This window comes from Cricetulus griseus, assembly GCF_003668045.3.
Source record: "Cricetulus griseus strain 17A/GY chromosome 1 unlocalized genomic scaffold, alternate assembly CriGri-PICRH-1.0 chr1_1, whole genome shotgun sequence".
Lineage (NCBI taxonomy): Eukaryota > Metazoa > Chordata > Mammalia > Rodentia > Cricetidae > Cricetulus > Cricetulus griseus.
In genome coordinates, this window is record NW_023276807.1 from 75,859,597 (window position 1) to 75,882,210 (window position 22,614).

The 22,614-nt window shown below is 44.8% G+C and overlaps 1 protein-coding gene across 3 annotated transcripts in view; it reads left to right on the top strand.

Moving 5' to 3' along the window:
• The window catches only part of Flnb (filamin B), a 147,071-nt gene that overhangs the window by 117,463 nt on the left and 6,994 nt on the right, over positions 1-22,614 (top strand). For all 3 annotated transcript variants that reach the window (XM_027387686.1, XM_027387687.1, XM_027387688.1), the window contains 11 exons: positions 11-139; positions 987-1,160; positions 3,982-4,140; positions 5,093-5,296; positions 6,099-6,251; positions 6,354-6,476; positions 9,509-9,775; positions 10,356-10,493; positions 11,649-11,764; positions 14,771-14,903; positions 20,052-20,228. In XM_027387686.1, coding sequence (XP_027243487.1) covers positions 11-139; positions 987-1,160; positions 3,982-4,140; positions 5,093-5,296; positions 6,099-6,251; positions 6,354-6,476; positions 9,509-9,775; positions 10,356-10,493; positions 11,649-11,764; positions 14,771-14,903; positions 20,052-20,228 — 1,773 coding nt within the window. The remainder of the gene's footprint in view (positions 1-10; positions 140-986; positions 1,161-3,981; positions 4,141-5,092; positions 5,297-6,098; positions 6,252-6,353; positions 6,477-9,508; positions 9,776-10,355; positions 10,494-11,648; positions 11,765-14,770; positions 14,904-20,051; positions 20,229-22,614) is intronic.

Below are 22,614 nucleotides of genomic sequence, written 5' to 3' on the forward strand. Positions count from 1 at the left end.
GCAAATGCAGAGAGCCCTCTCCAGTTCTATGTGAACTACCCCAACAGTGGGAGTGTTTCTGCATATGGTCCAGGCCTTGTTTATGGAGTAGCCAACAAAACTGCCACATTCACCATCGTCACAGAGGACGCAGGAGAAGGTACTGCATGGCTTATATGTTTATGCACTGGTGGGCTTCCATTTGAAGAGGTAATGAACATGATTGAAGCATTCTGGGCATGGTGGCGCACATGTAGTCCCCGACACTCAGGAGACTCATGTGGGGGTATCACTTGAGCGAAGGCATATATATACATATATATACATATATATATATATATATATATATATACATATATATATATATAGAGAGAGAGAGAGAAAGAGAGAGAGAGAGACCTCATCTCATAATCATATGGTAGTATTTTTCTCATCATTTTCTCTCATATAAAACTCCATCTCCTCCCAAAATAGAAATGTCTAAATTCTTACGATCTGAATAAGATCAGATTTGAATTTTGAGCTATTTCATGTGACTCACTGAGAATTCAAGTGGGCTTTTGGTTGAAAATGGTTTTATTTTTGTTCTTCTTGCTCATTAGTCCTTTGGACATCCCACGAATTATTTAGCTGTGCATTCTTGCTGAAGTGTTCTTGCCAGCCACAGTATTCACAGATTCCTAAGCCACAGTTCTGATGGTGGTGTCCACCCTGACCGCTGTGACGGTCTGTGTTAGCCCATCCTGTGTATGTTTGATGCATAGCACTCAGGCTCGTCTTTATCTCTCAGATAGTGGAGAGCTGTAACTATTTAAGCAGGGGGAGCAGGTGCAGCTCTTAATGGTGTATTTTCCCAATAGTCCTTCCCCTGTAGATTGCTTTGTTTTAATACTCACATGAAATGTGTCAGTCCTCTGTCCCTAATGTCAGGGTCTCCTGTATGAATTATCTCTATGGAAATAAGGAAACTCTTTCTAACTGCCCTCCTTCTGTGCTCCCACTCACAGGTGGTCTGGATTTGGCTATTGAAGGACCCTCAAAAGCAGAGATCAGTTGCATTGACAACAAAGACGGGACATGTACAGTGACCTACTTGCCCACCCTGCCAGGCGACTACAGTATTCTGGTCAAGTACAATGACAAGCACATCCCTGGCAGCCCCTTCACTGCCAAGATCACAGGTAGGGAGCATTATCCAGCCTACAGGAACATCTCATGGGAGGCTGAGGAGTGCTTGACACCCTCTCTCATCAGCCTGGAATGGCAAGCTAGTCACTTAGGTGTCATGGACGTGCTCAGGCTGCCTAAATTCCCCTTTTCTCATAATGAAGGGAAAGCAGGCGTTACCATCTGGAAAGCAAGCCTTAGCTACAGGCATCACGGCAATACTGACAACTTAGTGCAGGAACTAAAGAGCCTATCAGTGTTGTACTATATAAGATCTGATCTGCTCCTTTCTGCTGATCAGAAAACTGGTTTTGCAGAGGTAGCCATTTAGCCACGTTCTCTGGTATTCAGAGGCAAATTATCCCATTCCATAGCCTATGCTCCTGGCCTCTGTTCTGTCTGCTGGCTCGGAAACAGACAGTGGGTTCTCAGGGAGATGTACAAACCAAGGATCTTGCCTCCAAGGTACTTAGACCTATTTGAAGCAAGTAACAACACTGTGGGGAGTGGGATTCATGCTTATCTGGGAAATTCCTAAGGGTGTGGCAGCAGGTGGGAACTTCCTTCTCTTGCCAAATGTTCCTTTAATTGTTTTCTTTTAATTCACAATGCAAAGTAATGGTTTTTATTATGGAATTTTCATACATATGTTATTACACTTTGTTCTAATTCATCCTCTTCCCCCACTGTGCTCTCCCACTGCCTGCCTCTCAACTGTCCCCTTTCTGTTTCTTTGTTTTCCATGTATTCTACTACTTTCATTTCCTCCCACCCCCCAATAAGATAGCTTCCTTCCATCTCACAATCCCCTTTCTAGTCTCCCCCCCCCATACATACACACACATACACACACACACAGAGACAAAGAAAGAGAATGTGATGGAAAATATAAGGTAGGATCTTTCTGAGTTGGCCTGACTTCATTTAATAAGATGACCTACATTCATCTGTTTTCCTACAGATATTCTGATTCCTGGTTTCATTTTATAAATATTATTCATTCGATATATGCAGCTCATCCCCCCTCCCCCCCCAACAGAGTTTCTCTGTGTAGCCTTGGCTGTCCTGGAATCACTCTTTAGACCAGGCTGGCCTCAAACTCACAGAATGCCTCTGCCTCCCATTTACTGGGATTAAAGGTGTGCACCACCACCTGTCAGGGGAGACACTACGATCAAGCAACACATTTTCTTTACCCTTTTATCTGTTGGTGTGCCTCTAAGCTGGTTCTGTTCTCTAACTATTGTGCACAGAGCAGCAATGAACTTGGATATACAGGTATCTCTGTGGTGTATTGGCTTAGAGTCTTTCAGGAATAGTATAAATGGGTTGATTGGTAAATCTCCTTCAATTTTTTGAGACCCTTCCGAAAAGTTCATAGTTGGACTGTATCAGTTTATGTCAGTTCCTGCCGACCTGTTCAATTCATACCTGAGAAAAGAAGTGTGGATTGAGGGGAAAACATAGACACTAGAGAAAGACAGAAGACAGAGTTGGGAGGGCATCCAGTGAATATTGGGATCTGCCCTAAGTTTATTACTCAAAGTTCTTATATACCCCAACCAAAAGGGGAGGGAGAGGCAAAAGGACGTCCTTACAAGGAACAAACATAATTACTTCCTTAATTCTCAAAACATCTAGTAACCACACCTTAGATCAAACCTCTTGTTATCTAGCCTTGAGAATTAAGACATCTAGTGAGCACACCTTGGGCCAAACATACTTCAGTAGCCACACCTTAGACCTTAAAAGAGCAAGGATAGGTTTGAACTCTGACCTTAAGTCAATATGGAATAGAGTCACTTCTATGGGCCCTGACAAGTTTATATTCCGTCCAGAAGTAAATAAGTGTTCCTCTTGCTAGCATTAGTTGTCCTTTGAGTTATTGATGATAGCCATATTGATTGGGGTAAGGTAGAATCTCTAAACAGACCAGGTGGTGGTGGCACATGCCTTTAATGCCAGCACTTGGGAGGCAGAGGCGGGTGGATCTCTGTGAGTTTGAGGCCAGCCTGGCCTACAAAGTGAGTTCCAGGGCTATTGTACAGAAAAAACTCTGTCTCAAGAAAACCAAAACCAAAAAAAAAAAAAAAAAAAAAAAAAAACAAAAAAACAATAGCCAAGCAAAACAAAGGGGGTAGAATCTCAAAACATGTTTAATTTGCATTTTCCTGCTGTCTAAAGGTATTGAGAAATTTTTAAAAATATTTATTAACCACTTATATTTCTTTTGAGAACTGTTACTAACTAATATATTTCTTTTTTATTTTTACTTTTTAATTTCTTGCAGTTCTCTATATATTATGCATATTAATTCCCTTTGTGATGTATATTTTGATAGTTTTTTCCCCCAAATTCTATAGATTGTCTCCTCACTCTGGCATTTTGTTTGCTGTGCAGAAGCTGTTTAGTTTCATGTAATCCCATTTATCATTTTGGGTATTATTTCCCATGCTATTGGAATCCTTTTTAAAAAGTGTTTTCCTATTTCTTCCTGCAGTTTCCAAGTCTCACCTTGAGGTCTTTGATCAGAGTGAGAGACAGATACTTAATTTCGTCCTTCTGCATGTCAAAGATACCTTTAACAAGCCAGTTCATGAATATTTGCAGCTCAGGTTCCTTCCAGCTTCTTGTTTTCCCCTGAACCAGTCATAAAAAACCAGCCATCATCCTCCTGCATTGACCCTTAAATACTCATTGTCAGAGGCACGTACTTATCATACACCTGTGGATGACAGATTCTTGACTGCTCTAAGTGCCATGTAGACTGAGTGCCCTGGACAGCTGGAGCTAAGCTAGCACGTGTTTTAGGAGCTGTTTTTGGCTTCTTCTCAGATGATAGCAGACGCTGCTCACAAGTGAAGCTGGGATCAGCTGCTGACTTCCTTCTAGACATCAGTGAGACTGACCTCAGCACACTGACAGCCAGCATCAAGGCCCCATCTGGACGTGATGAGCCGTGTCTACTCAAGAGGCTGCCCAACAACCACATTGGTGAGCTTTGGACTGCCTATGTGGTGGGGAGAAGCAGGGATTTGTCACTCCTCAGTAAACCTGTATCACAAGTGTATGCCTCTGCATTGGTGTTAACAACCCTGGATACTGGGCTCTTGCCAAGTAAGGAAGTCCTATTGCTAATTTTGAGACTGTGCCCCAATGTATTAGCTATTCTCTCACTGCTGTGACAAGAGACCCAACACAAGCAGACTAAGAAAGGAAAGGTTTGTTTTTACTTGCAGTTCAGTGATATAGTCCATCATGGTCGGGTGAGGAATGGTGACAGAGCAAAACAGTTTGCCACATGGTGTCTTTGTTAGGGTTCCTTTTGCTGTGAAGAGACACCATGACCACAGCAACTCTTATAAAGTAGTTTGGTGGCTCCATCACAGTTAAGAGGTTCAGTCCATTATGGTCATGGCAAGGCAGCATGCAGGGAGACATGGTGTTGGAGAAGGAGCTGATAGTTCCTACATCTTGACTCAGGCCACAGGAAGTGGTCTGAGACACTGGGTGTGGCTTGAGCATATATGAGTCCTGAAAGCCCGCCTCCACAGTGACACACGTCTTCCAACAAGACCACACCCACTCCAACAAGGTCACAGCTCCTAGTAGTACTACCCCCTTTGGGGGCCTTTTTCTTTCTAACCTCTACAAGTGGCACCTGCAGTTGGGAAGCAGAAACAAATGCATGCTGGTCCTCATCTACCTCTATAGAATCCAGAACCCCAGCCCATGGAGTGCTGCTGCCGCCAGTGCTGCGGCTGGCTCTTCCCACCTCAGTTAACCTGATCTAGAAATGCCCTCAACAGACACACGTAGGGTCTTTCTCCTAGATTATTCTAGATACAGCCAAGTTAACTATGAACACATTGTCTATTGTAACCATTCACCTCCCCAACTTCTCCTTCACCTCCACTTACACGTCTCCACCTATATTCTGTTCCAGGCATTTCTTTTATTCCCCGAGAGGTGGGTGAGCATCTAGTCAGCATCAAGAAGAATGGCAACCATGTGGCCAACAGCCCGGTATCCATTATGGTGGTCCAGTCTGAAATTGGTGATGCACGCCGTGCCAAAGTCTATGGCCGAGGCCTGTCAGAAGGCAGGACTTTTGAGATGTCTGACTTCATCGTGGACACAAGAGATGCAGGTCTGTGGGGTAGTTTCTTAGGAAATGCTTGGAGCTTGTGACAAATGGTTCACTTTTCACACTGCCAAGTCTAAAGGCTTATCTCTAAACCTTCAGCCTCTGAAGATTCTACCTGAATAACCAGAATGGGAATTTGTTTTATAGAAAAAAAAAGCTGAGACACATGAGGATTATAACCCGATCTGTTTCTAAGATCCAAATCCAGATCCCTGTTCAGTTATGTATACTGCGTCTCCTCAGCAGAGCATGTTGGGCTAGTTGAGCAGTGCTTTGGGCAAAATAAGGCATACCACTCCCCTCGTCTCTTTTTGAGATGCCTTGAGTTAGGTTTGCCTCTCAAGCCATACCACACCCAGGGCCTTCCTCTTCTGTCTTCTTGAGTGGCAGTGGCAGTGTCAAAGTTGGAATCCCAGCAAATTTTCTGCGCCATTCAATGCTAACTGTTGAGATTTCATGCTGTTAAACTTTTGGGTCTACTGACATGGTCAATGGGGCTGTTTGCTGTTTGAAAATCCAGATAACCCATTGGGACAGAACTGGCATTTATTGAGGGGCATATGGTTGCTCTAGACACATGTTCGAATGGGACATTGATAGATACCTTCAAGGAAAGTGTTGTCTTAAAGCCCGTGGTCAGCAGGTTATCCTGCTAAAGCCTTTAGCTTGCTCCTTTGCCACAGTCTCCCCAAGCTGGATACTTTCTGCTCTGTGGAAATTATTCCAATATCAAGGGTTAGGTATCCCTTCTGCATCATCATACTCCGTCTCAGGAGTTGTATTAGAACAGATTGCTGTGTTGTAGGTTATGGTGGCATATCCTTGGCAGTAGAAGGACCCAGCAAAGTGGACATCCAGACAGAGGACCTGGAGGACGGTACCTGCAAGGTGTCCTACTTCCCCACTGTGCCTGGGGTCTATATCGTCTCCACCAAATTTGCTGATGAGCATGTGCCTGGTATGAAACCCCTCTGCCCCACATCTGTGATGTTTAGGTTTGTAGTAAATGCCATCTGTGTCCCTGTCAGGGCTGCTCACGGGGGCCCTCTTGGTCTTGCAGGAAGTCCATTCACTGTGAAGATCACTGGTGAGGGAAGAGTCAAAGAAAGCATCACCAGGACCAGCAGGGCTCCATCTGTGGCCACAGTTGGCAGTATCTGTGACCTGAACCTGAAGATCCCAGGTGAGTGTGGGGAGCCAGTGGAACAGGGCAGCAGCCAACACCTTGGGACCAAATACAAACATAACCTAGAGTACACTGTTCACCTTGGCACTGGGGACATTTCCATTTTACAATTTTTCCTAGTTTAAAAAAAAAAAAATAGGGTCTCAATATGTAGCACAGAGTGGCCTCAAACTTGTGATTCTCCTGCCTCAGCCTCCCCAGTGCTAGTGCTACAAGTTAGGGACACCACAATGGGCTTTTTGTTTTTCACAGAGGCTCATTTAGGAAAAATATGCTTCCTTCTTACCTTTATTCTTCCAGATAAAATAGTTTTGTTGCGTTGCCTAAGGAGAACATAGATCTGCTTTAAGATTTACTCTTTGTAAATGAAATTAATGTCAGTAGAAAACATGGCTCTGCTGATGCCAATTTCTAAAGTATTTAGGAGGTGGAACCTAGCTGCAGTTCATTATTTTTATCCTTAATGTAAGAACTAGACCTTTCCTGCAAAGCTGGGTGGGCCCCATTGAGCTGCTTCATGGTAAATTGTCTTTCTCAGAGGCTGCATGCACTGTAAACAGGCCAGCAGCCTACCTGAAATGTGGCTGGGGTCTTTGTGTACAGAGAATCGCTCTGTCAGTGAAAGCTTCAGGACTCCTCTACCCACAAACTGGCAAACTCTACTTGAAGGAAAATGTCGGGGAGTTAGCTACATTGGTAAAGTTTTTGCTGCATAAGTATGAGGACTGGAGTTCTGTTTCCATAACTTACATTCGGAAAAAAAAGAAAAACCAGGTGTGACGGTGCCTGCATATAGTCCCAGTGTTGGGGATGCAGAGATGAGAGGTGTTAGGGCTCCCTGTCCAGCCAGTCCAGCTAAATGGATCCTCAGGCTCATGAGAGACGCTGTCTCAAAAAGCAAGATGGATGGCTCCTAAGTAACGAGACCCGAGGCTATCCCCTGGCCTGTGTGCGTGTGTGAGCGCGCGCACACACACCCACCCACCCCCACCCCACACACACATATGAACGTGTGCATCCACTCACATCCACATGAAAACATAGACACATGCAAAAGATGCACACATATATGATCTTAGGACTAAGGAGGCGCTTTCCCAACACTTCACGTTTCCTTTAACCTCCCTTCTTTGCTATAGTCAGTGTGTTCTTACACATGTACAGCATCATAGTCAAGTGTGAATGTAGTTAACATCTCATTACTATAGTCAAGATCACTTTTTCAAAATGGTTAATTGAATGTGATAGCACACAGTTCATATGCTTCAAGGTGGAGGAAGACGGGTGGCCAGGACAGTTATTGCTGGCCAGTGCATTTGGACATGGCCATACTTTGGTGAACTGTCCTCCAGAAATGTATCAGATCCTGTTTCTCCCCATCATCCACTCTGTCATTTCTTCTGCTGGGAAACTCTGGTATCCCTGCCTTAGTCTTGTTTCTAAGATTATTTATGATGTGGACTTTGCGTTCCTTTCCACTTCTCATTTTGCAAATTACCCGGTCTCTTTTCTTTGTGGACTCACTTGAATGTGAATGTCTATGTGAGGTGAGCATCTGTCTCAAGCCTCTGCTGGCTCTCGGTCATTCTTTTCAGTTACTTGATAGCAGAGGGGTCTGCAGGAGATACTCTTCCTCATTATCCACTCAGTCCCCTCTCATTTATTAGAATGGGGAGAGTTCCTGGGGACCAAGTCCAAGTCTGAATCGGCTATCTTAGTCACAAAGTAGCATATATTGACAACTAACAGACATTCACTTCTCCCAGCTCTAGAGGCTAAGCATCAAATTGAACTAGCATGAGTAGATGCCTTCTTCTGGGTTGCAGATTTTCGACTTGTACGCCCATATGGTGAAAGAAGAGAGAAGAGGTTGCTGGAGACCCTTCTCATGGCACTAATTCATCATGAGGAATCTACTTAGCTCATTGAATCTGGGTTTTCTCCCCTGTACCTCTCTAGAGCCATTATTCTGTGGGATATAGTTTGCCAGCGGAATTTGGCAGAGGCACAGACATTGGGTCCATACCATGGCATGACCACTTTTCAACCTCTCTTCCTTTCTCTGCCCATAGGATACAGAATCACGAACTGCTACACGGTGCAGTTTTATTTGGGCTCTAGGTGATGGCAACACCCAGTGCCACCCCCTTGTCTACTCCATGCCAGTGCGGGCACCATTGTCTGTGTGACGTGAGCAGCTTTGTAACAGACATGATTTGCTTCCTGGTGCTTACAACACGAGGCATTGCTTTTCTGAGATTGTGGCCTTTTGACCTCTGTTTGCTGATAGCTTTGCTCATGCATGGTTCCTCCTTTGCCATTGAGACTGGCATGTGTTCACTTTTGTCTCTGGATGCGTTTGACCATGTTGCCTAGAAGAAGCACCAAAGCTTGACAATAAGAGATGAAGGCTCTTGGGGCCAGTGAGATGGCTCAGTAGCCAAGAATGCCTGCTGCTAAGCCTGACGACCTAAGTTTGATCCTCCAGGCCCACATGTTGGAAGGAAACAGTTCCTGCAAGTTGTTTTCTGACCTCTACATGCATGCCATAGCACACATGCTCATATACACACATATATACACAATGCACACATTAATTAAAATGTGGGAGGGAGATAGAGGAAAGCTGCTGTTTTCTACCTTCTCTCTGTAAAGAGGAACCTATCTATGCATGACAGATGGCCACATCACCTTGTCATAGAAACACGTGGATTATATTACATGCTCTAGCTTCCAGCATAGGTACTAGTTTGAAGCCGCCATGTAGAGGTAACTGGGCTCTGACCAGAAAAGCTGCTGATGTATCTAAATGGGACAGGAAGCTTCAGTGCCCCTTGAAGGCTGTCAGTGCTGGTAGGACCTGCCCCCTTCCCTCTGGCCACAGGAGGACAGGCCTCTAACCTGAAGGGAAGTCCAAGCACCTCACGCCCTTGAGCTGTACCTGCCTCACCTTTCTCTGCTTGCCCTGTGTGCCCTGCCTGGCCCCAGGCTGTTGCCCTAACTCTCTTCTCCCAACCTTCTACTCTCAGAAATCAACAGCAGTGACATGTCTGCCCATGTCACCAGCCCCTCTGGCCATGTCACCGAGGCAGAGATTGTGCCTGTTGGGAAGAACTCTCACTGTGTCCGGTTTGTGCCCCAGGAGATGGGTGTTCACACAGTCAGTGTAAAATACCATGGACAGCATGTAACAGGAAGCCCCTTCCAGTTTACTGTGGGGCCCCTTGGCGAAGGGGGTGCTCACAAGGTCCGAGCAGGAGGCCCTGGCCTGGAGAGGGGAGAAGCTGGCATCCCAGGTAAGAATTTGGGGCAGGTCTTAGACAAGTAACTCTTCACTGTACCCGTTGCTCTAAAGAAACAGTTTCCAGTGGGTGGCTATAAGGGACATTCCTTATTCAAAGCTTTTAGAGCTTTGATAAGAATTGCTCACCTACGCAAAGCCAAACAAGCTTAGACAGATTTTTGCTGAGTCTAACATTAGTGTGTATTAAGTCTCTTTAAGAGGAGAGTGGTAACTATTTCCAGTGCATTTCTTGAGAACTGATGTTCTATGCAACACACTAGAATGCTGCAAAACTGATTTGAGGGGCCCCTCCTGCTGTGCCTGCTGTGGGAAGAGGTGTGGGAGGATCTGAACTCTCATCCTTTCCTGGTTTGGTTTGGGTGTAATCCTTGGTGCCACATTGCACGCGAACTTCGTGATCATTGAGGGTGCTTCATTCAGAAACTGCAATGATGGCCTTTTCCTGGGACCTGCTTGGGGCTAGGGCAAAAGAAAAATGCTGCAAGAGTCTGGACCTATGCTGCGGACTTGTTCTAGAAGAGGGGCAGGGACTCTGGGGCTCTGTCACTAACCCGGTGTTTCTTTGCTCTCAGCCGAGTTCAGCATCTGGACCCGGGAAGCAGGTGCTGGAGGCCTCTCCATTGCTGTTGAGGGCCCTAGTAAGGCCGAGATTACATTTGATGACCATAAAAATGGGTCATGTGGTGTGTCTTATATTGCCCAAGAGCCTGGTATGTACTCAAGGGTTGACTTAGGATGTTTTCCCTGTTCAGAGTTGGTTTAGTTGCCAGGATCAGAAACTCATCAAGTTAGGCCAAGTAAACAGGCATTTGCATGTAGGGGCACTTGGGGAACCTTCTAGAAGCTCAAATGCAGAAAACAGGTTTCCAAGAGATGAGGATCCTTGTTCTCAGCATCTCTTGTTTTATACCTGGTCTCTGCTTGCTTTCTTTCAAATGCTTCATTCTGTCTATCAACCAGCCAGATATTCTACGTGCATGTGACCTATAGTTGGTTTGGCTGTTCTAAGAAAGCAGCCTCAACATCTGAGAACCTAGAATGGGGCTTTGTCACCTTTTGTGGACCTGAGATCCTTTGGACATCTGATAAAACCTGTCTGTCCTCAGGATAGTTTTTTGGCATACACTACATAAAGTACATCAAATCATAAAAGAAATCAGTTCTATTAAAAGAACTGTTGTGAGAGCCAGGTGTGGTGGCCTCTGCCACCTGGGAAGCTAAGGCAAAATGATTGTCACAACTGTGAAGCCAGCCAGAATTGTATATAATGAGCTCCAGGCTGACCTGGACTGCAGAATGAACCTTGTCTCAAATAAACTAAACTATATTAAAGTCTAGTTGTCAAACACATAGCAGTGAAGTGTACATGACCTCATTGTGTTAAATTATTATAAAATTTGATGAAGGTACGTTGATATTAATTTCAAAGTAGTGATGAGTGTGATAATATCAAGATAGCTATAATGCTTAAAATGAAAAGAAAACACCTTGATATATAATGTATAATACTTGTGATAAAAGGCACAGGCATTACTCAATGTACTGTATTTGCTAGTTGATATTACTAATGACAATTCCTTTCAGTTAGAGATTAGTGAAAATATGGATACAACTGATTCTCCTATTCAAGCCCCTGGGTCTCTGGGATCCTATACACAGATGACCCTGTGGACCAGGTCTGACCTTACCCAACTAATAAAATCCTATTTGTCTCAGTGTTAGCCAGGTGACCCTCTATCAGCCAGTCAACTATGGCCTTGAAGAGTGCTAGTCTCTGAGACATTTGAGCCCAGCTTAAGCCAGTGGCCACTATGGAAATACTTTTCTGAGATGTCTGAAATGGTGGGGCTTTCCTATCCCAACAGGTAACTACGAGGTGTCTATCAAGTTCAACGATGAGCACATCCCCGACAGCCCCTACCTGGTGCCTGTCATCGCGCCCTCAGACGACGCTCGCTGCCTCACTGTTATGAGCCTTCAGGTGAGACGCAAGGAAGCATCCATCTCCTTGGCCACAGGCCGACCAGTGAGGCTCCTGGACTCCAGAGGCCACTTTAACCCTCTCTTGGGTTCTAAGCCCTTATTGACAGGTGGCACCCAGATGTTGCCAGTCATGGGGTAGCAATCCTGTGTCAGGGTCACCTCCTTATTCCTTCAGAACAAAAGACAATTTGAACAAGTACAAACAGACTTGGTATACAATACACCTTACCATTCAGGGACAAGTTTGCTTATAAATATTTATTCAAGAGAAACAAAGGAAGCCTATTAATCATTGATGAAGGGAGCAAGAGGGCTTTCACAACAGAACAGACAATGCTCACAGTCCTGTCATTTGCAATTATAATGATTGTTGGCTTTCTTTTCCTAAAGTTAACTGCAGTTCTTTTTTAATTAGAGTGATGTATTTATGATAAGTCTATGAGGATCTATGCTGAGAACTTTTATCAGTGTTGCTTCAAAAGCCTTGCAACACCCTGTTGACCTAATTTTAAAGATGGTACAGACTGATTCTGGTGAGGAACCACCTAGTATGAGGTGGCAGAGTGAGGTCTCTGTCCCCAAAAACCTACCACCGCTGCTGTGGTGGCACATGAGTATACAGCCCAATCTGCTGGGACGGCAGCAGGTGCATGTGCTAACACACACACACACACACACACACACACACACACACACACACACACACACACACACACACACACACACACACACACACACACACCACACACACACACACACACACACACACACACACACACACACACACACACACACACACACACACACACACACACACACACACACACACACACACACGGTTTAGCACCAGAGCCAAATTGAGAGTCACTGGAGCGCAAGACACTGACCTTGTTGGAATTAAGAGAAGCAAGTAGGTTGTAGAGTAACACCAGAATTTAGTTTCTAGTTAATGGAGTTTCTAAACAACCTTTAGTTATCCCAGTTCTTAAAAATGAGTATATTTAGAATTGGTTAAATTCCAGTCTGGCATTTGGAATAGGTGATAGAGCAACTAGTTGCACTTTGGGTTTACGTTTGAGATTCCAATCTTATGCTGAAAAACTTGAACTGCTGCTAGCTAGTTAGAGACCCAGATAGAAGCCAGACTAAAATCCCAGTCTGCAGATTGATGAGGTCTCAACTGGAGAGTCCCAGAGGTCCTAACTGGTCGCTGTGGTGTAGATGTTTTTCTTGTGTTTCATTTAAAGGCTTCTTAACAGGAGTTTCTTTTGTTGCCGACTTAACTAAAACCTATAGAGGGAGATAAACACGGCATTTGTTGAGGGCAGAGAGCTGCCTTCCTGCATCTCGGAGATCTCTTTTCAGATCCTCAGAGGCATTTATCTCCCTCTTGAGGATTAAGTGGTGGCAACAGACTCAGGTAACAGGTGACTGTTCTCAAAAACCGGTTCTGAGCAGCCCTCTCCAGCAAACTTCTGCTGAGCCTTCCTGTCACAGTTTGCTCATAAGTATTTCAGTAAGTATGTGGTCATTCCATGCTGAGGGATATGTAAATTACTTATGGGGGCCTCTGTGGAGGCCTGGACAACATCTGGTGCTGTTTAGACATGAGAAGCATGTTTTGTTTTATCTGGCTTTTTAGACTTCGTAGAAAAGTGAAGTTGGCTGGCACTTTGTGGGGGAGGTGAGAGAGTGGGGTGATCTGGAAATAAAAGAACCCTTAAGTTTGTAGTATGCCTGTCCTCCCCAGGGTGTAAGCAGCAGAGTCCATAGAACTTTCTTTCTTCATACAGTGTAGTTCAGCGGTTACTAGCCACATGTGGCTGCCAAATTCAGATGCAGCTAGAGAAACTGAAGTTTTTGTCATACAATTTGAAGTGCTTTAAACTGATGTGTTTCAGTTTAGGCTAGGGACTAACCAGGGAGACACAGTGTTGTTAGGGCCTGCTGTAGAAATGTGGTCCTTGGACCAGTGCTCAGCCTCCTCACAGTATTTCTAGAGACATTGTTAGAATCTACATTGTGTTCCTGGATGGCTCTTTTGCATATTAGGTGTGAGTCCTGCAGCATCCAAAAAATGGCTGTCCTAGCAAGTTCAAGCCAAAGCTGGAGCATGAAAGACCTGTCCTGGATAGCATGGGCCAATCATAATTTAAAAATAAAAAGGTTGCTTTGTTTTAAGTACCTAATGCCTAAGCCACTCCTCCAAGAATGTATCCTTTCAAAGACAGGACAAAAGTGAAGCTGACCCAGGAAACAACAAAGGCCACACATTTTGGTATTGCTTTTTTGTGAAGCAGAGGCAACTTCTAAATACATATTAATATTTAACAATGTGCTGACATTTTTGGAGCCTTCTCACGAATGGGCCAGGCCCTGGGCTGAGTCTTTATCATAATTTCATGTGCTCTTCATAACAGTTCCCTGAAATAGGGCCAGTTAATTTGAAATTGAGACTCAGATTTAACAACTTTGTTTTATTACAAGGAAAAAGCAGTAAAGCAAAGTGCAGCCTACTTTACATGTGTAGCCCTTTATAATTGTATCCAAAGTGCTGCCCATTCCTGCACTTGGCTTAAAAAGTGATAACAACACAAAAAGCAGACTTAGAATTTGGCTCATGTCATGAAAACTGTTCCCAGACTCTTCATAAAAAGGAATCTGATGATGATGATGATGATGATGATGATGATGATGATGATGATGGGAATGATTTCGATGGAAAGATCTGGGTGTTTTTGGACTGGAGTGTCTCAAGTCTCCAATCTCAGAACCATCTCTCCCACCCTGAGTGTTTTTAGTATAAGAGTGCAGTATGCATTTCTGTTTACTAGTAGAAATGGTGGACCCATAAGCAGCCCAGTTTCATTGCCAAGTGTTGTACCGGAGAGTATTCTGAGCCTATGTCATGAGAAATCCCACCTGGAGCCCTACCTTGGGTCAGTGTGTGCTTCTGAACAGGAACACCAGGTGCCATAACCTGTCTAATTTATCAAATTCTCAGGAATCAGGATTAAAAGTTAACCAGCCAGCATCCTTTGCTATAAGGTTGAATGGTGCAAAAGGAAAGATTGATGCAAAGGTGCATAGCCCCTCAGGAGCAGTGGAGGAATGCCACGTGTCTGAACTGGAGCCAGGTAAGCATCAGGGCTGGCAAGGGGGCTGGTCTCAACATCAGCGTTTCTGACAGAACTTCCTACAGCTGTGCCTCCTGGGGCAGGACTCTCCAGCCACCACACTGCCCGAGAGCCTTCCTGTTCTTTCTGCTACTGCTGGACATCATTTATAAAATAGGGTAGACACGTTGCCAGGAACATAGAGACTCTTTATGTGACATTAATGCCCCTCTCCTTTCTTTAAACAAATTCTCCTTTATTTTCAGTTACTTTCATCAGATTCCTTTTACATGACAACCACAGTTTTTCTATTGTATTTTAACAAAACCATGCAGTTCTATTATGTTGTTGACTTTATGACATGAAAAAGGATATTTTACCTTACTCCAAGAAAATCTAGGTCTCTAGGGCTTGACACCTCAGATTTATGGGACTCTCTGAAGTCAATCAACTTTAAAGAGGCTATTTTGTCAACGAGCATTTATTATATGTTAGCGATTTGGCAGGAAGGTAAAGCTAGTGAATATATAATTCTACCCTCAAAACACTACTCATGTTAGTGTGTACCTATACTCTTAATGTTTGAGAAACTGAAACTGAAAGCACTTGAGAAAGCAGAATGAAATAGCAGCTCCAAAGGTACAACTACTTAGCACTTGGTGACCACTTGGCTATAGGGTTTGAGAGTGAATTCTGAAGAGCAACATTGTAAGAACTAAGGAAATTGTTCAGTCAGTAAAGTACAAGCATAAGGACCGGAGTTTGATCCAGCCAGGCACACAGCTGTGATGGGGGAGGGGGGAGTTGATCCAGCCAGGCACACAGCTGTGATGGGGGAGGAGGGAGTTGATCCAGCCAGGCACACAGCTGTGATGGGGGAGGGGGGAGTTGATCCAGCCAGGCACACAGCTGTGATGGGGGAGGGGGGAGTTGATCCAGCCAGGCACACAGCTGTGATGGGGGAGGGGGGAGTTGATCCAGCCAGGCACACAGCTGTGATGGGGGAGGGGGGAGTTGATCCAGCCAGGCACACAGCTGTGAAGTAGGGAGAGTGGAGTTGATCCAGCCAGGCACACAGCTGTGATGGGGGTGAGTGCAGAGACAGGAGGCTTGCTAGCCAGCCAGTCTAACTAACCACATTAGTGAGCTCCAGGTTCAGTAAGAGAACCGGTCTCTAAAAATGAGAATAGAGAGTCACTGAAGAAGACACCTAGTGTCAACACAGATGACATGTTCTAGGTGCATGGGTACAAAGGTGCTCATACAATTAGCAGAACTAAGGATACCTAGCAATACGGTGCACAAGGGTTGGTCAGGGTCTCTTTCTTACTTGGACAGTCAGATAATAAGATATTAGATGTCCACAGCATTGAGTTCAACAGCAAGGAAAGTTTGTCCTTGGCCCAGATAGCCTCTGAAGTCCGAGTGGTATCTGAGATCTTTACTGGCATTCGATAATTGGGTGTTATTGATTATAATTATAGAAAAACCAACTCCAGTGAACACGTGTAATAATGAGGCCCAGTAATTCATATATAACTGCCGAGTTCAGAGTCTGTGGTAGATTTTTATTTATTTTACTGAGCTATACATTTTCCCACTCCCCTCCTCCTCTCTCCCCTCCCACCCTCTCTCCTGCCCCCCACACTCCCAGTTTACTCAGAAGATCTTATCTTTTTCCCCTTCCTAGGCCAATCCATGTATGTCTCTCTTGGGGTCTTCTTTGTTACCTAGGTTCTCTGGGGTGTGGCCTGTAGGCTGGTTGTCCTTTGCTTTATGTCTAATATCCACTTATGAGTGAGTACATATTATACTTATCTTTCTGGGTCTGGTTATCTCACTCAGGATGATGTTTTCTAGTTCCGTCTATTTGCCTGCAAATGTCAAGGTGTCACTGTTTTTTACTGAGTAGTACTCCATTGTATAAATGTACCACATTTTCCTTGTCCATTCTTCAGTTGAGGGGCATCTAGCTTGTTTCCAGGTTCTGGCTATTACAAATAATGCTGCTATGAACATAGTTGAGCAAATGTCCTTGTGGTGTGAGTGTGCCTCCTTCGGGTATATGTCCAACAGTGGTATTGCAGGGTCTTGAGGTAGATTGATTCCCAATTTTCTGAGAAACCACCATACTGATTTCCAAAACAGGTGTACAAGTTTGTACTCCCACCATCAATGGAAGAGTGTTCCCCTTAATCCACATCTTCTCCAGCATAGGCTATTATCAGAGTTTTTGATCTTGGCCATTCTGACAGGCATAAGATGGTGTCTCATAGTGAAGGGACCAGTTCCCCATTTCAGCAGCCATGACAGTAACACGTGCTTGCCATAACCTTGTCCTAGTCACTAGAAGTCAGATGCCTGCCTCGTGGCAAGGAACCAATCAGAAGTTAGCTGGTGGCGCTATGCTTTATCTGGGTGTGCTTTATGGACAAGCTCACAGCAATGACTCGCAGAGCATAGCAACCACCCTGGGAGGGCCTATGGGCCATAACAACCAGTTGGCCAATCAACACAGGGCAAGCCCTCCAAGCCTGGAGACATACCAATCCTGAGCCACTGCACATCCCTAGATACTCCCCTTACACTGCCCTACAAGATCTCTCTGCAGCCAGTTCGAGCTGTCTTTGCTAGCCATCCGCCATGGTGGGTGGTTGAAAGACCCCAGCTAACATGGGGTTAACTCAACAACAATAAAGCCTCATGCAGTTTGCAGCAAGCTTTCGAATCTGCCTGGTGATTGGGTTGACCGAGGTCCTGGGATGAGACCCCGGAAGCCTGAGTTTTCTGGAGTCTAACAATAGTTGTTTTGACTTGCATTTCTCTGATGACTAAGGATGTTGAGCATTTCCTTAAGTGTCTTTCAGTCATTTAAGATTACTCTTTTGAGGGTTCTCTTTTTAGATCTGTAACCAGTTTTTTAAAAATGGATTATTTGGTATTTTGGTGTCTAGTTTCTTGAGTTCTTTGTATATTTTGGAGATCAGCCCTCTTTCAGATGTGGGATTGGTAAAGATCTTTTCCCATTCTGTAGGGAGCCATTTTGTCTTATTGACCGTGCCCTTTGTTTTACCGAAGCTTCTCAGTTTCAGGAGGTCCCATTTATTCATTGTTCCTCTCAGTGTCTGTGCTACTGGTTTTAGGTTTAGGAAGTGGTTTCCTGTGTCCATGCATTCAAGGCTATTCCCTACTTTCTCTTCTGTCTGGTTCAGTGTATTTGGATTTATGTTGAGGTCTTTTATCCACTTGGACGTCAGTTTTGTGCTTTCTTCTACGTGTTAGCAGCTGGTTATGCCAGTACCATTTGTTGAAGATGCTTTATTTTTTCCATTGTATAATTTTAGCTTCTTTGTCAAAAATTAGGTTCCATAGGTATGGCGATTTACATCTGGGTCTTCCATTTGATTCCATTGATCCACCTGTCTGTTTTTATGCCACTACCAAACTGTTTTCATTATTGTAGCTCTATAGTATAGTTTGAAATCAGATATGGTGATGCCTCCAGAAGTTCCTTTATTGTACAGGGTTGTTTGGGCTATCCTGGGTTTTTTGTTTTTCCATATGAAGTTGAATATTGTCCTATGGAGGTCTGTGAAGAATTTTGCTGGGATTTTGATGAGGATTGCATTGAATCTGTAGGTTGCTTTTAGTAAGATTGACATTTTTACTATGTTAATTCTACCTATCCAAGAATATAGGAGATCTTTCCATTTTCTGCTATCTTCTTCAATTTCTTTCTTCAGAGACATAAAGTTCTTGTCATACAGATTTTTCACTTGTTTGGTTAGTGTTACTCCAAGATATTTTATGTTATTTGTGGCTGTACCAAAGGGTGATGTTTCTTTGATTTCTTTCTTAAGCCCATTTATCATCTGTATATAGGAGAGCTACTTTTTTTTTTTTTTTTTGAGTTAACCTTGTATCCTGCTACATTAATGAAGGTGTTTATCAGTTGTAGGAGTTCCAGAGTCTGTGTTAGATTTTAGCAGTCACTGGTGGGTGTTCTCTAAGACTCCAAAGACTTTTTGTTGTTTTGCTTTGCTTTTATTTTTTTAGTCAGAGCCTCTCTGTATACCCCCAAGGCTGGCCTGGAATTCATATATGCCAGAGTAACTTCATACCCAATATTTTTCTGCCTCAGGCTCCCCAGTGCATCCAATCATATGACATCAGGCCCAGGCCGAGTATGCCCTTACTCTTCCTTCATTTCAAGGCTTCTTGCTTTTTTTGTGTGTGGCAAGATAGCTACAGCTGCACTGCTGTTTAATTTTCATACCATATCAGTCAAGAGACTTCTCAGGATTCATTTTCAGAAATCTCAAGAGGCAAGAAATCTGTAAGTCTCTAGCAGGCCTGTCCTCCTGTCTCAATGAACTGGGACACATGCCCATTCCTGAGTCACTTCCTATGGCTAAAGAAATGAATTGATTTACCTTGGGGAAAGAATTTTCCCCATCCTGTTAAATACCACATCTGGACATTGGGGTGGGGTTCACTTCCCCTGAAACATTTTGGCTTAAAGAGAGGAAGGTGGGCACCCAGCTGGGAAATGCTTGGGGAAGTGCAGTGCTGAAAGATATGGGTAGGTAGCTCTGTCTAACATACCAGAGAAACAAAAGAAGGTTTGGGTAGAGCGTTGATGGACAAGGTCTTAAAGGAGATAAAGAGTTCAAGAAAGCAGAGACTAACCAGTGGTGCGGAGGAGCCACAGAGTATATCATGCAAGGCCAGTCTAGGTACCCATCTATTGACAGATGACCTTGACACATGTTGTGACCCGAAACAAAAGCCTGAGTGTTTCTGTTGCTGACCGTTGCTTGCCTTGAGCTTAATTACAGAGCCTTAATGCTAGTTGGAACTCTATTTTTTTTTTTCCCTTCGAGTAGCCAAATAGAGAAACATGGTGAGAAGTTAGTTTTTCATAAAGAGCAGATTGTAACGCAGGGGCCTGAATGTCCTGAATTGGAGATGTCCCCAAAGGACTGATTAGGGAGACACAAGTACATCTAGTTGGCCTTGAAATCTGTGTGTTAGCTGCCAGGCCCCCAGCAGAACAGTGTCTTTAAATGATTCAATACTGGCCAGCGCAGATTGACTTGCAATGCTGTGTTCTCACTTAACTCCAGGGTACTTGCCACCCACATTGACCTGTGTCTCTTCTCCTTCTAGATAAGTACGCTGTTCGCTTCATTCCCCATGAGAACGGCATCCACACAATCGATGTCAAGTTCAATGGGAGCCATGTGGTTGGGAGCCCTTTCAAAGTGCGTGTGGGAGAGCCTGGCCAAGCAGGGAATCCTGCTCTAGTGTCAGCCTATGGTGCTGGGCTTGAAGGGGGCACCACAGGTAAGAAATACTACTTTCCTTGTTACCTGAGAAACTCTAGGGCAAAGCTGGGGTAGACACCTTCAGCCCCTGGAGACCTTCTTAGCTCTCTCCTCGGGAAAATGCAGGTGTGCACTCTTTGGTGGACTTTGGAAACTCATTGCTTGAATCAGGATAAATCCAGAGTGAGGCCTGCATTACTGTTTGTTTTAACCCAGATGTCTTTCTTCAGCAAGTTCCTCAGCCTTAGGGGCAGGATGGTGACAGCCCAGTGTCATTAATTTTGAGAGTTTTGGTTTTTTGTTTTTTGTTTTTTTTTTTTTTGCACAGAGTTTGTGGTGCAGGTCTTGGGCCTACAGGCTGCCTGTTCCCAGCCTCCCAGAAATACGTTGCAGCAGCCTAAGGTCTCCCACAGCCTGTCTCCTTGTATTCTCTGCTCACACTGCAGATGAAGTGACAAGGCTGACAGGGCACAAGAGTCCTCACTTTATGGACCTGTTCTGTCTCCTTCTGCAGATGTGAGCATTGCTAGCCAATCTCAGAGGCTTTCCCACTCGATGTTTGACCTGCTGGCATGGTGCTGAGTGGCCAGTTCAACCAGATGGTTGATTCCTTGACAGACAAATCCCCAGTTCAGCTTTAATTTTGTGGAAATTACCTCACTGAGAGGATAGCTCACCTTTTCACGGAGCATCTATCGGAAAGATCCTTTCCGTGTGATCTTTTCTACTTATTGTCTTTCATAACTTGAACCAGAAGCCATTTGTGTGGTCAGCTTGCCATAGGCCTCAGCCTATAATAAGGACTCTGTCCTTGTAAGCATCTGTAGAGGAAGTCCACTGTGTGGACTCCACAGGCTGCCACTTCTATTTTCTGTTGCTTGGGGCTTCTTGGGAAGATCCTGGTTTCTCAATGCCTCTTGCCGTGCTGTGAGTTAGAACAGAACAGGTTTTCTTCCCCTTGCACTGGGGGGTGGCTTGCTATAGTTACAGCAAACCCAGCCCTGGAGTGAGAGCCTCCTAAGTGATAGAGGAGCCCTGCCCCAAGTTAGGAGTGGCCAGTAGATTGTCATGTGGCCATGAAGTCTGGCCAAAGCAGTGTCCTCCATAAAACCATCCCTTTAGTGGCGTTGGCCCTGTCAGATGCCTTTGGCACTCCCAGTCTGACTCCCTACTTCACTCTGAGCCAGTACCTTGCCCTTGGATGAGATGTGCTTTGCAGATTGGGAGAGCAAGACAAAGGATCCTGTACTCTCCTGAGGTACTCAGCTGAGAGTTCATAGAGTTCATAGGGGGTCAGCCCCATGTCCGTGATCTTGAAGTCCAGAGGCACGTCCCATACCCCAGCCAGCTTTGTGGGGTGACCTAAACCAGAACTCCTACCCTCCAGTTGCCCAGAATGGTTTCCAGGAAGCCAAACAGGTATGGGCCGATCCTGGCAGTAGAGCAGGCAGCAGGTCTTGGCCTTGCCCAGAGCAGCCTCAGAGCCCATCATTGCAGCCAGAAGCCATCTGATCTTGTCATAACTTTCCACTATTTCCTTTTGGTATTTTACTCTTCTGGAGCTCAAATGTCAGGCTGTGCTCTGGCAGTGTGGCTGCCAGGGAGCTGATCTTACAGAAAAAAAAAGGCCTCTTCCTTTCATAAATATTGCTCTGTTCACAGAGAGGACATCTTGTTTTCCTGGCCTGCCTGCCCCCAGGCTTTCTCCAAATATCCATCCAGAGATGACATAGCATGAAGAGAACTTCAAAAAAGGGTCTGCAAGGCCGGGTGGTAGTGGCATGCGCTTTTAATCCTAGCACTCGGGAGGCAGAGGCAGGTGGATCTCTGTGAGTTTGAGACCAGCCTGATCTACAGAGTGAGTTCCAAGGCATCCTGACCTACACAGAGAAACCCTGTCTCAAAAAAAAAAAAAAAAACAGATAAAGAATCTGTGTTGCCAGTGAAGGGCCCCGTGTCTGGACTGGAGGAAAGCAAGAAGTCCTGTTTGTGGCCAAGCTTCAGAGACAGACCTGGACCGCAGAGTTTGGGGCTCTTTGGAACACTATGAGGGTGCATTGGGATGGGGAGGACCACCACCATGCACAGAGATGGTCTGGGTGTCACATCACATATTACAGCTGGAGTTGATGGTGATGTATGTCTGCATGTGACTGTTTTCTCTCCTGTCTTCTCTTGGACCAGTCTCTTAGCAATAAGATGCTTAGCTATCACATCTAAGTTGTACTTCTGCTAAATCTCAGCTGCGGATGAGCAAAGGGTAGGGGGTGGGTCACAAGCCTGCCTCATAGACTTGTTCAAGTTTTAGAGGAAGTGAGCTCCAGGTAGTTCTTGACTTTTTCCTTTTGGCTTTTTGAAACAGGGTTTCTCTGTGTAGCTTTATAGCCTGTCCTGGAGCTTGCTCT